Source organism: Muscardinus avellanarius, assembly GCF_963383645.1.
Source record: "Muscardinus avellanarius genome assembly, chromosome: 11".
Lineage (NCBI taxonomy): Eukaryota > Metazoa > Chordata > Mammalia > Rodentia > Gliridae > Muscardinus > Muscardinus avellanarius.
In genome coordinates this window covers 8,466,244-8,483,368 of record NC_137797.1, presented here as the reverse complement: position 1 = coordinate 8,483,368, position 17,125 = coordinate 8,466,244, and the positions used below count along the sequence as shown (strand labels likewise).

At 44.6% G+C, this 17,125-nt stretch overlaps 1 protein-coding gene across 1 annotated transcript in view; it reads right to left on the bottom strand.

The window, feature by feature from the left end:
* SLC25A17 (solute carrier family 25 member 17) overlaps positions 1-13,857 on the bottom strand; it is a gene marked incomplete at both ends in the record, with an annotated part of 54,113 nt that extends 40,256 nt beyond the window's left edge. Inside the window, one exon of the mRNA XM_080706401.1 lies at positions 13,804-13,857. Within this exon, the coding sequence (XP_080562527.1) occupies positions 13,804-13,857 (54 nt within the window). The remainder of the gene's footprint in view (positions 1-13,803) is intronic.
* Positions 13,858-17,125: the final 3,268 nt, after the last annotated feature.

Here is a 17,125-nt window from a genome sequence, read left to right as displayed (position 1 = left end):
AGATGCCACTAGCCAAGGCATGTGGGCGGCTTCTGGAAGCTGGAAAGGGATTTTCCTCTACAGCCTTCAAAAATAAACATGGAAGCCAGGCATGGTGGCACACACTTGTAATCCCAGCATTTGGGAGGCTGAGACTGGAAGATTGCTGTTTACAGATAGCCTCAGCTACTTAGTGAGGCCTCCGCAACTTAGTGACACCCTGTTTCAAAATAAAGAATAAATGTGGTAGCACACGCTTGTAACTCCCACGCTTGGGAGGCGGAGACAGGAGGATCGCGCAGGTTCGAAGCCAGCCTCGCTGGCTTAAGAGACCCTGTTTCCAAATAAAAATATAAAATAGGTCTGGGAGTGTAGCCCAGAGGTAGGAGGGTTTCCAGGAACCCCAGTACCACCAAAAGGAAAATAAATAAATAAATAAATAAATAAATAAATAAAAGGGCAGGGGGTATAGCTCGGAGGATGAATGCCCCTGGGTTCCATTCCCCGAACCCGCTAAAATAAAATAAAATAAAGATGGCTCTTTCAGCACCTTGATTTTAGTTTAGTGGTACCTGTACTGGTTTGACTTACAGACATACAGATAATACATCTGTATGGCTGTAGGCCACTTAGTCTGCAGTCATTTGTTAAAGCAGCAATAGAAAACTAACAAACACATTGGGATTATGAATGGTGGCGACAAACACGGAGAAGCATCGTCTGGTACATTTGTCAGGCACCATGATAAAAGTAGTCAGGGCAGTACCAATCCCAGGTATTACTGTGAACATGAGAACCCATATTCTAATTTTCTTAGAATTGCCTAAGGTATCTCACACCCAGCTGGCACAGAAAGCTCCATCTCCAGAAAGCTAACTATCACCATACTCTGCCAGAAGTAGTAAACAGGCAGGGGAAGGGGGAGGACCATGGAGTACGAAGGAAACTAAGAGTTTACTTGTTTTACCCTATTAAAGGAGAGGATACAGCAGTGCCTGGTGGCACATGCTTGAAATCCCAGTACTTAGGAGGCAAGATAGGTAGACTGCAGGTTCATGGCCAGCCTTATTTTATTTAGTGAGGCCCTCTGCAACTTAGTGAGACCTGTTTCAAAACAAAAAACAAACAAAAAACAAATGAATAAATAAAATAGGCTGGGGGTATAGCTCAAAGGTAGAATGCACCTGGGTTCAATTCCCAGTATGTATGTATGTATGTATGTATGTATGTATGTATGTATGTATCTATCTATCTCTCAATCTCTCTCTCTCTCTCTCTCTCTCTCTCTCTCTCACACACACACACACACACACACACACACACGAAAGGATACATACATGTGGATTCTCTATGATTTGTTAGAAAACTAAGTGTAAATGTAAGGGTTAAAAATTTAAAGTTAAGCCAGGCATGGTGGCGCGTGCTTGTAATCCCCATGCTTGGGAGGCAGAGACAGGAGGATCGCGCTGGTTCAAAGCCAGTCACGCGCGCTGGCTTAGGAGACCGTTTCCAAATAAAAAATATAAAAATAGGTCTGGGAGTGTAGCCCGGAGGTAGAAGGGCTTCCAGGAACCCCAGTACCACAAAAAAAAAAAAAAAAAAAAAAAATTAAAGTTAAGCCAAGTATGGTGGCACAAGCTTGTAATCCCAGTACTTGGGAGGCTGAGACAGGGTAGGGCTGCAGGTTCATAGACAGCCTCAGCTACTTAGTGAGGCTTTCTGCAACTCAGTGAAACCTTTTTTTCAAAAGTACTCAGCCTCCCAAGTACTAGGATTACAGGTATGCACCATCATGCCCAGCTAGCACACTCCATTATATTTTCAAAATAAAAAATAAAAAATAGGGCTGGGGTTGCCTGGGGTGTAGTTCAGAGGTAGAATGCCTGTGGGTTCCATTTCCAGTACCAAATAAATAAATAAAAATTTAAAGTTAAGCCAGGTGTGGTGGCACATGTTTGTAATCTCAGTACTTGGGAGGCTGAGACAGATAGGACCACAGGTTTGTAGCCAGTCTCAGCTACTTGGTGAGGCCCTCTGCAACTTAGTGAGACTCTTTTAAAATAAAGAATAAAAAATAGGGCTGGGGGTATAGCTCAGAGGTAGAATGCCCCTGGGTTCAATTACTAATACCACAAAAAATAAATAAGTAAAGATCAAAATGAGGGTTTTTAATTCCAGCAATATGGTGGCCTAAAACAACATGGTACAAAATACTCAGAAATGTTGAATAAAAAAGAACGAATACCCTTTAAATGCTTAGCTGAGCTGGGCATGGTTGCACACGCTTGTAACCCCCGTGGTTGTGAGGCTGACACGGGAGGATCACACAGGTTGGAAGCCAGCCTTAGCTACTTTAGTGAGGCTCTCAGCAACTTAGTGAGACCCTGTTTCCAAATAAAATGTAAAATAGGACTAGGAGTATAGCCCAGAGGTAGAAAGCCTCTGGGTTCTACCCCCAGTACCACCAGGAAAAAAACAAAACAAAACTGCTTAGTTGAACCCACATGAAAGTAAGATAAGTTCATGGGGCCAGAGGAGGTATAGAAATCCACTAAGTTAAGCAGGTTCTTCTACTTTAATTGCCTGGGGATGGAGACTCTTTCATTGATCAAAGAAGGCCTTGCACATGAAATCAACAGGTTCCTCTACAAGGCTTCTACTTCTAAAGGTAGGTACTGAGTCTATAGTAAAAAGTCCAGAATAAGTTAAGTGCAAGGGTTAGAGTCAGAGGAGTGAGCTAATTTACTCTTCTGATACCACCTGAGGAAAGTGCTCTACGTAAGCCTTCCTAAACAGTGGTAATGATAGGTACTTAGGCCCTGGATCACAGAGCAAAGACAAGTAGAGGTGAGAGGACAAATGAGGATCCTTCTATGTTTATCATTATTTAAATTTTTACGAGTCAATATTCATTCAGTGATATGTAATTCTTGTGTGTGGTTGTGTGTGTCTGTGTGTTACTGTGGATTGAACCAGGCAGCATTCTATCTCTGAGCTACACACGCTATACACCTCCAACCCTATTTTTTCTTTCTTTCTTTTTTTTTTGGTGTGTGTGTGTGTGTGTGTGTGTGTGTGTGTGTGTGTGTGTTACTATGGATTGAACTCAGAGGCATTCTACCTCCAAGCTACATCCCCAGCCCTACTTTTATTTATTTATTTTAATTTATTTAATATTTTGTGGTACAGGGATGGAACCCAGGGGCATTGTACCTCCCAGGTACACTTCCAGCCCTATTTTTTAGTATTTATTTATTTATTTATTTATTTATTTATTTATTTATTTATTTTGGTATTGGGGGTGGAACCCAGGGGCTTTTCTACCTCTGGGCTATACTCCCAAACCTATTTTATATTTTATTTGGACACAGGGTCTCACTAAGTTCCCGAGAGCCTCCCTAAGTAGCTGAGGCTGGCTTCGAACTTGTGTTATCCTCCTATCTCAGCCTCCCAAGTGCTGGGATTACAAACTTGTGCCACCACGCCCATCTAGTCATTTTATTTTTGAAACAGGGTCTCAACTGAGTTGCAAAGGGTGCTAAGTTGCTGAGGCTGTCTGCAAACCTCAATCCTCCCAAATGCTGGGATTATAAGAATGTGCCACTATACCCAGCTATTCTGATTTTGAAACAGGGTCTCGCTAGGTTGACAGAGTCTCAGTATTTGCTGAGGCTGTCCTCGAACCTGCAATCCTCCTGTCTCATCTTCACAATACTGGGATTATAAGTGTGTGCCCCCATGCTCAACCTATTTTTTATTTTCAGACAGGGTCTGAGTTGTCAAGAGCCTCATGAAGTTGCTGAGGGTCTCATTAAGTTGCTGAAGATGTCCTCCATCCTCTGATCCTCCTGTCTCAGCCTCCCAAGTACTGAGATTACAGACATGAAACAAAGAGCTGGGCATGGTGGTAGAAGCCTCCTCTACTCAGAAGATTGAGGCAGGAGAATCACTTGAGCCCAGGAATTTCAGCAAGCTTGGGCCACATAGCAAGACTGATCCCGCTCCCCAAATAAATAAATCAAATTTTAAAAAAGACGATTTGAATAAACAACAAAAGGAGTCCCCAGAAAGTTACTGATTACTCATTAACATTACAATTTCACTGTTTACACTACACCAGCAAACAATACTTTTCAAATTCTAGACTAAGTAAATTTGTTTTACTTAGAAATGCATGTTTCTATAGATAAAATCCTTTATAGGCAATCTAATGAGAACCAAAGGTATAAACATATAAATCTGCCGGGAGTGGTGGCACACGCTTGTAATCCCAGCATTCGGGAGGCTGAGACCGGTGGATCACGACTCACGTGAAGCTATCCACAAACATGAACCTTCCTGTCTCTGCCTCCCAAAAGCTGGAATTACAAAGTGAGCCACCCATGCCTGGCTGTACTTTCATTTTTTAAGTATGTGTACAGCCAGGCGTGATAGCGCATCTTTGTAATACCAGCTTTGAGAGGTTGAGACAGGAGGATCATGGTTTGAGGACAACCTCAGCTAATTAATGAGGCCTTTTGCAATTCAGTGAGACACTGTTTCAAAATAAAGAATAAAAAATAATGCTCAGAGGCAGAATGAATGCCCCTGGGTTCCAAACCCAGTACCCCCCCACACACAATTTGTGTGTGTGTCTCTATGTGTGTGCCCATGCACGCGCATATGGGACTGGTAGTGTAGTTTAGTAATCGGGGGTACTTGGCATGCATCAGACCACCCTGGTTTTAATTCCCGGAAAAAGGAAAAAAACTACAGTCAGAAAGTACAGAACCTTGGCGGAACTGAATAAACCAGCCATTAAAACACGTTGTAAATCAACACTTCAAACACTGTTCCAACATAAAAGCAATTATTCCAGGTAGACCAAGGTCAAGAACTTAGTGAAAGGCACAGCCCTGCCCTAGCCAAGGCTGTGTGGCTCCAGAGAGGCTGTCAAGTGCTCTCAACTAAGGTCACACCCACAGCCTAACTGTACCATGGCAGTGGCGTGGGCTGCTGAAAGGTCCAAGAAAGCGTCCGGAGATAGAGTCAAGTCCTACGATTTACTGGGTGAGGTTTACAAGAGATCTATATCTGCTCCAAGAAGAGTTTAGTAGTAATAAGCTGGAAAGATACCACCTCCATCCCTCACGGTGATTTGCCACGCAGCACCTCCTCTCCTTCCCAGCGTTTTGTCCAGTGGTGGCTGACTGAACAAGAGACGCAGTGCCCTCAGTTCCATGTCACTTAGAGGAGTTTTATATTGCAGGAACCAAAACATCTTCAGCACAGATTTGCTTCGTTTGCTTGTACAATGAGCATCCCAAGGAGCAACCATCCTGGTGTACATGCAAGACAGCAGCTTCTACAGATAACACTAACTTGCTCTAGTTTCCAATGTGCAAGAGAGAAAGCCGGCGTCCTTCAAGATAACAGGTATTTAGACATTTGGCCCAGGCTTGTTCTCATTGTTCCCTTACCTTGGCTAGGTTTGGGGCAACAGAAAGAGAGCATTCAGGGCATGGTGTTTTACTGTTTCTCCTTCCTTCCTTTTTTTTTCTTTTTCATTTTCTTTTTTCTTTTTTTCTTTTTTTTGTGGTACTAGGGATTGAACCCAGGTGCATTCTACCTCTGAGCTACACCCCAGCTCTTTTTATTTTTTGGTGGTACTGGGGATGGAACCCAGGAGCTTTCTACCTCCAAGCTATACCCCCCACCTATTTTATTCTTTTATTTGGAAACAAGGTCTCATTAAGTTGCAGAGGGCCTCACACTAAGTATGAGGCTGACCTCAAAACTGCGAGCCTCCTATCTTAGCCTCCCAAGTACTGGGATTACAAGCATGCACCATCACGCCTGGCTGTCCTTTTTATTTTGAAACAAGGCCTTGCTAAGTTGCTGAAGGCCTTCCCAATTCTGAAGCTGGCCTCGAACCTGCGATCCTCCTATCTCGGCCTTGTACCAAGTACCAGGCGTGTGCCACCACACTTGGCTCTCCTTTTCTTTAAGGATCATACACCATTACTAAGCTAACCCTCCATGATCACCTCTAAGCTCTGGTTGAACATATTCTGCTTAGAATATGTAATTAAGCATCAGCCATCACTACAATACTATTTTTCTCATTAACTGCAATTATAATTTTGTGGTGAAATTTTACCTTTCATAGAAGCCAGAAGAAAGTAGGGCTCATGTTGTGTGGTTTAACCTTTTGCAAAGAGTCTGAGAACTACTCTTCGCTGTGATAGTTGAAACAAATAAAAAAAAAAAAAGCAACTTTTGACTCAGATATTTACTATGAACAGTATTGCTGAGGAAGCAAAAGAAAAAACTATTCTTACATAAAAGTATATTAGCTAAACTCCAACTAGAATGGTAATCATTCAAAACACACAACAAATGCTGGCGAGGATGTGGAGAAGTGGGAACTCTACAACATTGTTGGTGGGATTGCAAATTAGCGCAACCACTTTGGAAAACAGTATGGAGAATTCTCAGAAGAATGGGAACAAGAGACCCCTGGAGAAACCGGGACCGGTCGCAAGGCCCTGCCTCCCAGGCAGGGGTCAGGTGGGGCATGCCAGAGCCCGGAAGAGCCGGGGCCCGGGTCACAGGACTCTGGGCCCCAGGCGGGATCATGCGGAGCACGCCAGACCCCTGGAGAAACCGGGGCCCGGTTGCAAGGCCCTGGGCCCCAGGCGGTGGTCAGGTGAGGCACGCTGGACCCCCTGAGAAACTGGGGCTGGGTTGCAGGACCCTGGGCCCTGGGCAGGATTGCGCGGAGCACGCCAGACCCTTGGAGAAAACGGGGCCCAGTCGCAAGGCCCTGGGCCCCGGGCATGGGTCACGGGGGTCACACCTGACCCCTGGAAGAGCTGGGGTCCAGATCGCAGGACTCTGGGCCCCAGGCGGAGTCGTGCGGAGCACGCTGGACCCCTGGGGAAACCGGGCCCAGGTCACAGTGCTACTGAGTGCCTGATCCCACAACCTCCTCAAACCACACATACTGTCTTCTCTTATTTAAAAAAAAAAAAAAAAAGGAAAACAAAAAGAAAAAAGAAAAATATCGGAGAGGGGTCAAGAAGGCCACGGCGGATGCCAGGATACTGGAGATGCAGACAAAACTTATCCAAATGAACTGGAACTTTTGGAAAAATTCCCTGTGAAGGAGGACTACTTCTTTTCTACATCCTTAATCTTGGACATCACCTGTAAGGAGAGAGTTTAGCGGAGACCTAGGAGAAAGGTGGTACTGGAAGCGGTCTCCGCGATGGCGGTGGAGACTTGTATTCAGGAGAAGCAGAAATCGGATCCTACCAACCTTATTATTTGGAGAAATTACACCAAATGTCGAATGCTACCGTCGCGTATGCTTAGAAACACTGGACAACATTCAGAGTGGAAAAAGAGCTTGGGAAAGATTTGAAATGGTAGAGGCAGTGGCAATGGCAGTGGCCAGTACCCAGAGGTGGCAGAGATCTGATGTATTACACCTGAAACCTTTGAAGTAATAACCCCAGAGGCTACCACCACACACCCTCGAGAACGAGGGAAAAATGGCAGGGCAAAGAGAGTAATCGGATTGGAGCTTGCCGAGGGGTGAGGCCGGTGATGGACACAGCAAAGCTGGGATTGGAGCCTGCCGTGAGGCAAGGCCGGTGCTGGAGCCTCCAAGGCCAGGATCGGGGCCTGCCGAGGGGTTAGGCCAGTGCAGGGGCCAGCAAGGCCGGGATCAGAGCCTGCCATGAGGCAAGGCCGGTGCTGGGGCCTCCGAGGCCAGGATCGGAGCCTGCCAAGAGGTTAGGCCGGTGCTGGGGCAAGTGGCCAGCATCAGAGCCTTCCCTGAGGCAGGACCGCTATTGAGGCCTCCAAGGCCAGGATTGGAGCCTGCCGAGAGGTTAGGCTGGTGCTGGGGTAAGCGAAGCCAGGATTGGAGCCTGCCATGAGGCAAGGCTGGTGCTGGGGCCTCTGAGGCCAGGATCAGAGCCTGCCAAGGGGTTAGGCCAAAGCCAGGGCCAGCGGCCAGCATCAGAGCCTGCCGTGAGGCAAGGCTGGTGTTAGGGCCTCCGAAGCAGGGATCGGGGCCTGCTGAGGTGTAAGGCTAGTGCCGGGGCCAGCAGCTGGCATTGGAGCCTTCCGTGAGGCAAGACCGCTACTGAAGCCTCCAAGGCCGGGATCGGAGCCTGCCGAGGGGTTAGGCTGGTGCCGGGGCCAACGGCTGGCATCAGAGCCTGCTATGAGGCAAGGCTGGTGCTGGGGCCTCCGAGGCCGGGATTGGAGCCTGCCGAGGGGTTAGGCCGATGCCGGGGCCAGTGACCAGCATTGGAGCCTGCGTGAGGGGTTAGGCCGGTGTCGGGGCCAGCGAGGCCAGAATCGGGGCCTCCCATGAGGCAAGGCCGCTCCTTGAGCCAGCGAGGTCTGGATCAGTCCACCAGGTAGCCAGGCCACAACTGGGGCCGTCAAGAGTGGGATCGGTACTTGCAACGCGGCATGCACAGAGAAATACCGCAGAAAATAAAAACCAGATGCTTCCCCTAATCAGCAATAACTAGGAGGAAAGGGGCAACAGGAAGAGGTCGAGTTATAGAAAGGGCCCTATAGTGAAGCAATTAAGGTGACCAATCAGAGGGTATGGAATAGGAGAGGATGGAGTCTCTTTAAAACACAGGAGGTACATAAACAAATGTATCAAAGTTAATCACCAAACAAGCATGGGATAGAGAGAGGGGGAGGGAATGAGATGGGGACTGGATGAGGGCTAATTGGATTATGTGTGCTTGTATATCCTCTCAAGTCTTGTATTCCAATGTGATACATGATTACAATGCACCAATAAAAATAAATTTAAAAAATAAATTAAAAAATAAATTAAAAAAAAAAGAATGAGAACAAATCTACCATTTGATCCAGTAATACCACTTCTGGGTATCTACCCAAAAGAAAGTAAACCAAACTACCAAACTAATGCATGTGTATCTATGTTCATAGCTGCACAATTTACCATAGCCAAACTATGGAACCAGCCAAGATGTCCATCAAGAGATGAATGGATTATAAAACTGTGGGATATGTACACAATTGAATTTTACGCAGCCATTAAAAAAACATCAATTACATCATTTTCAGGGAAATGGATAGAACTGGAGGACATTATTCTAAGTGAGATTAGTTAGTCACAAAAAATAGAAATCAGATGCTTTCCCTAATACGTGAAAGCTAGGGAGAAATGGGTCATAGAAAGAACTCTAGATGAAAAAGGAAATCCTATAGAGGAGCAAACAAGACAACCTAAATAAGAGGATGGGAGGGGGGGAAGATGGAAATTCTCTAAAACACGCAATGTACTTAAACCACTAAGCCAAGCAAGGGAAGGAGGGGTGGGGAGGGAATGGGGTGGGAATTGGGTAGGGGTTTAATCAGTGATGTGTACATGTATGTACACACAAGTTTTTTACCCCAATAGGATGTATGAATATAATGCGCCAATAAAAAATTTAAAAAAGAAAAAAAAGTACATTAACTAGACAATCTAATGTAGCCTATGGGAGAAGAAAAATATGGCAAATTCAGGGTGAATAAGTTCAAGTGGAACTTTAATATGAGAAAAACATGCAATAAGGAGGAAAAAAAGTAAAAATATCTTTGAAGATTATATATATATATATATATATATATATATATTCTCTACCTGAAGTCACACTGTACAGCAGAGTCCACGGGTCAAATCCAATCTAATACCTATTTTTGCAAAAAGGGTTTTATGGGAACACAGCTCTAATGGTTCATTTACTGTCTATGACTGCTTTAACACTGCCAAGGCAATGCTGAGTAGCTCTGACAGAGAACACACACAATGCCTAAAATATCGGCCATTTGCCCCTTGGAAAAAATGTTTGCCCACCCTATTTTTTGAGCACTTACTACCTAAATCTATTTTGTTTTTTGTTTATTTACTTACTGTCCAGCTCCTTCTCCCCACTAGAATGCACACATCATGAAGAGAGGAACTTTGTTCTCTCCACTATATCTGTAGCACCTATATGCATGGCACATAGAATGTTTAATAAAATGAACGAATGGCATTTGATGAGAGAAGCAAAAGAAAATGAACATTTCTCATCTTTTCCTTCTTAGTTGCACTCCAACAATTCAGTACACTAACCCACCAAAGCTCCTCTTCTCACCTAACCAGTAGTTTATCATGTTTATAAATCCAATAGTTGATTCTCAATCCTTGTCTTACTTAACTCAGCAGTAGTAGCATCTGACCCAGTTCGTCTCCATCCTTCCCTCTGAAATACTCTTCATGTGCCTATCAGAATACCACCCTCTCAGCTTTTTTCTGTACTAGTCCTTCCTTAGTCTTCTTTCCTGGTGCAATCTTGTTTCCCCAACCTTTTACTATATGCCTGCTAAAATTTATAGCTCAGTCACTGAGATTTTTCTCAGTCCACTCATACTTCCTTGGTGAGCTAATCATTTAACCTCATGATTATTCTTGGGCATTTCAAACTTAACTAGTCTAAAATAAAAAACAAGCTCATCTTTTCCCCTAAATCCACTCCTTCGCCATCTCAGGAAGTAGGAACATCATCCTCCCAGTTGCCCAAGTGAAAAACTCTTGGAGTCAATCAACTCTCATTCTGGTTCTACCCTATAAATATATTCTAAGTTAGTGACTATTTCTTATCACCTTCACAGTTAACAGCTTTGTCCAAATCACCATCATTTCTTGCCTGACAATTATTCCTTGTTCCCTTATATTTGACCTCTCAACAGAGCATCAGGGTGATCATGTTTAAAAAGCACTTAAGTAAAACTGACCAGGGTAGCACATTTGTTGTTTTGAGTTAAGATTCTCAAATACCCAGGCTTGTAACTTCAACGGTCTTCCTCTTAAACTATACTCTGTCACCTCTATTTGATGGTTGATTCTTACAAAATTTTGTTTCATAAAGCAACTGAAAACAAAACATAGCTAGGCATAGTGGCACACACTTGTAATCCCAGTACTTGGGAGGCTGAGACAGGAGCACCACACATTCACATCCATCCTCATGTACTTAGTGAGGCCCTCCACAAATCAATGACACCTTGTTTCAAAATAAAGAATAAAAAAAATAGGACTAGAGGAATAGCTCAGAGGTAGAATGCCACTGGGTTCAATTCCCCAGTTCTGCAGAAGAAAACAAAACATACATTTGAATGGAATTGGTTAAGTAGGGAATATCAATTACATCATGTGTGTTGATGTCAAAACCCTGTCAACAGGGCTTTCCTTGAATTGTAAGGGACATGGCAGGAAGTACTTAGTCTATTAAAGACAGGCTCAAAAATAAGGACTAGAAAAAAACTAGAAACATAAGATGTAATTGTTTGTTGCGGGTCTGGGGATGGAATCCAGGGGCATTTGACCCTCGAGCTACACCCCCTGCTCTATTTTTTAATTCTTTATTTTGAGACAGGGTCTCACTCAGTTGCAGAGGGCCTCACTAAAATAGCTGGGGCTGTCCACGGATTACGATCCTTCAGTCTCAGCCTCCCTTAATGCTAGGATTACAAGCGTGTGCCACCACGCCCGAAAAGATGTAATTTTAAAAAGTTCATTATAGCCGGGCGTGGTGGTGCATGCTTGTAATCCCAGCATTTGGGAGGCTGAGACGGAGGATCACGGTTCGCAGACAGCCTCAGCTACTTAGTGAGGCCCTTTGCAACTCAGTGAGACCCAGCTTCAAAATAAAGAATAAAAAAATAGCTCAGAGGTTGAATGCCCCTGGGTTTCATCCCCAGACTCGCAAAAAAAAAAAAAAAAAAAAAAAAAAAAGTTCATTATATGAGCCGGGTGTGGTGATGCATGCTTGTAATCCCTGTACTTGGGAGGCTGAGACAGGAGGATCACACATGTTTGAAGCCTTCAGCTACTGAGTGAGGCTCTCAGCAACTTAGTGAGACCCTGTTTCCAAATAAAAATATAAAATAGGTCTAGGAGTATAACCCGGAGGTAGAAAGCCCCTGGGTTCTACCCTCAGTACCACCAAAAAAAAAAAAAAAAAAAGTTCATTGTATGCCAATTATGTACAAACTGTATGAAGCTTATATGGCTTAGGAAGGGAAACACCCCAAATAGCCAGACAAAGTGGCATTTGCTTGTTATACCAGCTGCTCAGAAGGCTGAAGCAGGAAGATTACAATTTGGAGGTCAGCTTGGGCAACTTAAAAAATGTAGTTCAGTAATCCCTAAAACTTCAAAGAAGAAAAAAGAAAATACTGTAATAAGCAACAAATACAGACAATGAAACAATAGCTATTAAGCTTCCATAGCAAATTTAAACATTATGGCATGTCAACTTAGCTAGCTCTCCCACTCAAAACAACACACAACTTGGCCCCCCTAAAACCTATTTGTTCCTTCCACTCCAGACAAATGGGCTTCTGTGACCATTCATGTCAAGCAAGCTTCCACCTCAGTACTTTACACTGACTGACAGGCTCTTCTGGTTGAGCTGAATGAATCAAGCCTTGAATAAGACTGTTTTAATAAAATACTGTGTCACCTAATTCTCAAAAAACTCTGTGATATAGGTATCATTTCTCCCACTCTACAGACTGGGAAAGTAAACCAGGTATGACAGTCTGTAATCCCAGCTACTCTTTATTTAGGAGGCTGAGGCAGGAATATCACAAGTTCAAGAACAGCCTGGACAATTCAGCAAGATTCAGTCTCCAAATAAGACTAAAAGGACTGGGAATATAGTTCAAGGGTAGTGTATTTGTCTAGCATGCATTTAGCCCTGGATTCAATCCCCAGCACCACAACAAAAACAAATAAGAAAAATGGTGTACAGGTGGTACAGTGGCACACAACTTGTAACAACCCCAGTACTTGGGAGGCTGAAATAGGAGAATCACAGGTTCCTGACCAGCCTCAGCAATATGGGGAAGCCTTCTGCAACTTAATGAGACCTTGTTTCAAAATCAAAATTGAATAGGGCTGCGCGTGTATCTTGGAAATAGAATCCCTTTGGGTTCAACACTCAGTACCACTATCACCAAAAGCAAAAACGTGGTTTACAGGTCACTTAGCTAACCAATGATAAAGTTGGGACTCAACTCAAATTAGTCTACACAGAACATGAGTTCTCAGTGGACTTTTTGGGAATTAAAAAGATTCCTCTGAAATCATTGTGATTCAAACAGCTAAAGATGCCTGTTAACAACTAGTGAAGGATGTGAGAAAGGGCAGATGGAGGAAGAAAAGAACCAGAAGAGGAATTACTCAAGTCAAGAACGGAAAGTTTGAAGGAAAAGAGAGTGTCAAATGGAACCTAGATATCCACAAGTCCAAGAACCACACAATCATCTCACACCTGTGGAGGTTAACCACCCTGATCTTGGTTAGAAACACACACACACACACACACACACACACACACACACACTTTTTATGTCAATAATGCTGGACCGAGGACAGAGACATTTACCAGGTCTTACAACTCGCCTATGTCCAGTGTGTGAAGACAGGCTATAACTAAGCAACCCCTCTCACACGGAGCCTCTCCTCAGGTTCGATCAGGTGAAGTGTGCGCGGCAGGGGATTCCCAGCCTTCAACCTCAGAAGGCCCGGAACTCAGCAAGTCTTCGACTCTGCATTTGCACTCCGGGTAATGCCTCGGGGACCACAGCGGGGGCCTTCACCCCAAGTTCTTTCTGCAACTTTCCTCCTTTGACCCCTGCCTCTCCGACTCCACAGTCCAGACAGACCCACCCAACCACACGCTCTCCCGCTCCGACCCTCCCCCCAGCCGCTTCCCGGGACTGGCCCCGGAGAGCCCCAGCCCGCCTCACCACGGCTCCGGCCACAGCGTGGACCAGGCTTTCGTAAGACAGCACGGAGGACATCGGTGCGGCTTCCCACAGGCCCAGCCACACTTTCCTTCAGCCGCCGCAGCCCGCAGAGTTAGGAAAGGAGAGCGGAGAAGCTGAGCGTCACAAGCCCCGCCTCCTCACGCCTGCCGGCCCCCTCTACAACCACTTCCGGGTCGCCGCGGGGGCGGAGCGCAGGCCTGGGAACGCCGCCGAGCGCTGATTGGCCGCCAGGAGGGCGCGGGGCGGGGCAGCGCGGCAATGACTGGCAGGGACCTAGCGCGCCAAACTGACAGCTGCAGCGTCGGCCCCGCCTCTCTTGGCTCTGACGGGAATTCTCCAGCGTCTGCAGACCTGGCCAGCGACCCTTCACGTCTATTGCCACAATGCTGGACACCTTAGAAATTTGAATGGCCAGCCGGGTGTGGTGGTGCACACTTGTAATCCTAGCATCTGGGAGGCTGAAACAGGAGGATCGCAGTTCGAGGATAGCCTCAGCTACTTAGTGATGCTCACTGCAACTCACTGAGATCCTATTTCCAAATAAAATATAAACCAGGCATGGTGGCGCACGCTTGTAATCCCAATGCTTGGGAGGCTGAGACAGAAGGATCCGGGTTCTCGGACAGCACTCAGCTACTTACTGAGGCCCTTTGCAACTCAGTGAGACCGTTTCAAAATTTAAAAAATCGGGATAGGGGTGTAGCTCAGCATAGAATGTCCCTGGGTTCCAACCCCAGTACCAAATAAATAAACCCGAATGGGCTTCTTTCCCTCCAAAGACAAGTTGACGACAGAGAGGGGATCCGATCTTCGTTCCTCTGCTAGAAGTCATTTCTCTCCCTTGGGCAATGAGGAGTGAACTCGGACTTAGGCATGCTGGGCAAGCGCTGTACCACTGAGCCACAACCGCAGCTTTTACACTGGGGGTTAAACCCACGGTGATTCTACCTCTGAACTACATCCCAGCCTTTTTTTTTTTTTTTTTGGATCTGGAGATGGAACCCAGGGGCATTCGACCTCCAAGCTACAACCCCTACCCTATTTTTAAATTTCATTTTGAAACAGGGTCTCACTAAGTTGCAGAGGGCCTAAGTAGCTGAGGCTGTCCGTGAACCGTGATCCTCCAGTCTCAGCCTCCCAAATGCTGGGATTACAAGTGTGTACCACCACCCCCGGCTTACATTTTTATTTTGAAACAGGGCCTACTTCATGAGTCTCACTACTCGCTGAGCATGTGCTCAAACGTGCAATCCTGTCTCAGCCTCCCAAGTCTTGGGATTACAAGCATGCGCCACCCAGCCCATCTTTTCTATTTTGAAGGCCACATCTTGACCAAGGGGAAATATGATTGAGTAGTTTTTTCTTCCTGAAAACACCAATTGTGGTGAAAACAGAAGCCAAAATGGTTAGATCACTAGAGAAGCCTTAAATGTTCCTATTTATTATACAGGAAAGAGGAGTTTGGGAAACCACTTAGTTGGCTTTAATGTACCTTCTCATATGGTTACTGCTTCCATCCTATTATAGAAATGATTTCCAGAAGAGTTCTGTCACTCCACAGGGTCATGACACAAAGGTGCAGGACCAAAACTCAAATGTGATATATATACTGAAATGGAAACAGAAACTGGCTAGAGGGCTGTTTTCATGGGCTCATCAAATGAGAAACTGTCAAGAATATACTAGATTAGCAGAACAGCAATCTGACTAGAACCTGTCTAAAAGAGTGGAGGGAAAAAATGGAGGGAAGCTCAGAAAAATCTAGAATCCTAGATTTTCTGAGCATCATACTTACTGTTATACTATTTCTTCCCTTCTTTGGTCCTAATACTTGAATAAAAATTTAAAAATACATAATCTTAAAAATTATTTCACCTGCCGGGCGTGGTGACACATACTTGTAATCCCAGCATTTGCAAGGCTGAGACCAGAGGATCGTGTTTCCCAGTTTAGCAAGGCCCTTCACGGCTGAGACAGAAGGATTAAGGTTCGAAGACAGCCTCAGCTATTTAGTGAGACCCTGTTTCCAAATAAAGAATAAAAAATAGGGCTGGGGTTGTAGCTTGGAGGTAGAATGCCCCTGGGTTCCATCCCCAGACCCTCAAAACAAAACAAAACAAACAAAACAAAAAACCCAAATGTCAGAAATTTATTGCTAAACCTTACAGAAAATTATAAATCTCCACTCCAAAGTCACAAAAGATCTCACTGAAATCTGAAATGCTGAAACTTTAAAAACGATTTACAAGTTGCCATGCCAAACTTCTTACACTTTAAACCAATGCTTAATAACTATCATTATTTGTATTTGTTATCATAGTACTTTTGTTCTTGAGGTATTAGGGAATTACCTGAACTACATCTCCAGCTCTTTTTGAGTCCTAAATTGCCCTGGTCGGCCTCCAATTTGTAATCCTTCTGCTTCAGCCTCCTGAGCAGCTGGTATGACAAGCAAATGCCACTATGCCTGGCTATATTTGGGGTATTTCCCTTCCCAAGTCATAAACTACATACTGCTTGTGAATACTGGCACATGATGAACCTTTTAAAATTATACCGTAATTTCCTAGACTGTTTTCTTATTTTTGAGCCTATCTTGAATAGACCAAGTACTTTCTGCCATGTCCCTATTTGGGGAAAGCCCTGTTGGACATATGCCATCCACACACATGATGTGATTTAATATTTCCTACGGAACCAACTCCACTCAAATATATGTTTTTTTCAACTGCTTGAAGTAAAATTTTGTAGGAAACAACCTTCAAATAGAGGTGGGAGAGTACAGCTTAGCAGGAGGACTGTGAAGTTATAAAGCCTGGGTATTTGAGAAGCTCAGCTCTGTAAATCAACAGGTATGCTATCCTGGTCAATTTACTTAAATGCTTCAGTCGCTCACCTATACAATGATGAAAGTGATAATAAAAGTACTTACCCTTATGGTCAGTAGAACTGAGCCAGTAATGACCAACTGATTACAACAATGGCTGGCACAAAGTACTACTTACCTGATATATGTGCCTAATTCAGGTGCACTGATTTTAGATATCAGCAATTTCTAAAACAAAAATGCATCTCCTTTACTCTTATCAAGCTGATATTTCCTAGTATGGCCAGGAATTGTTCTCTGTTACGTTTTGTTGTTGACCATATAACAACATACCTATGGACTATAATGTACTTTCTCTTTTTTGCGGGTCTGGGGATGGAACGCAGCAGGGCATTCGACCTCGGAGCTATACCCCCTGCCCTATTTAATTCTTTATTTTGAAACAAGGTCTCACTAAACTGCGGAGGTCCTCAC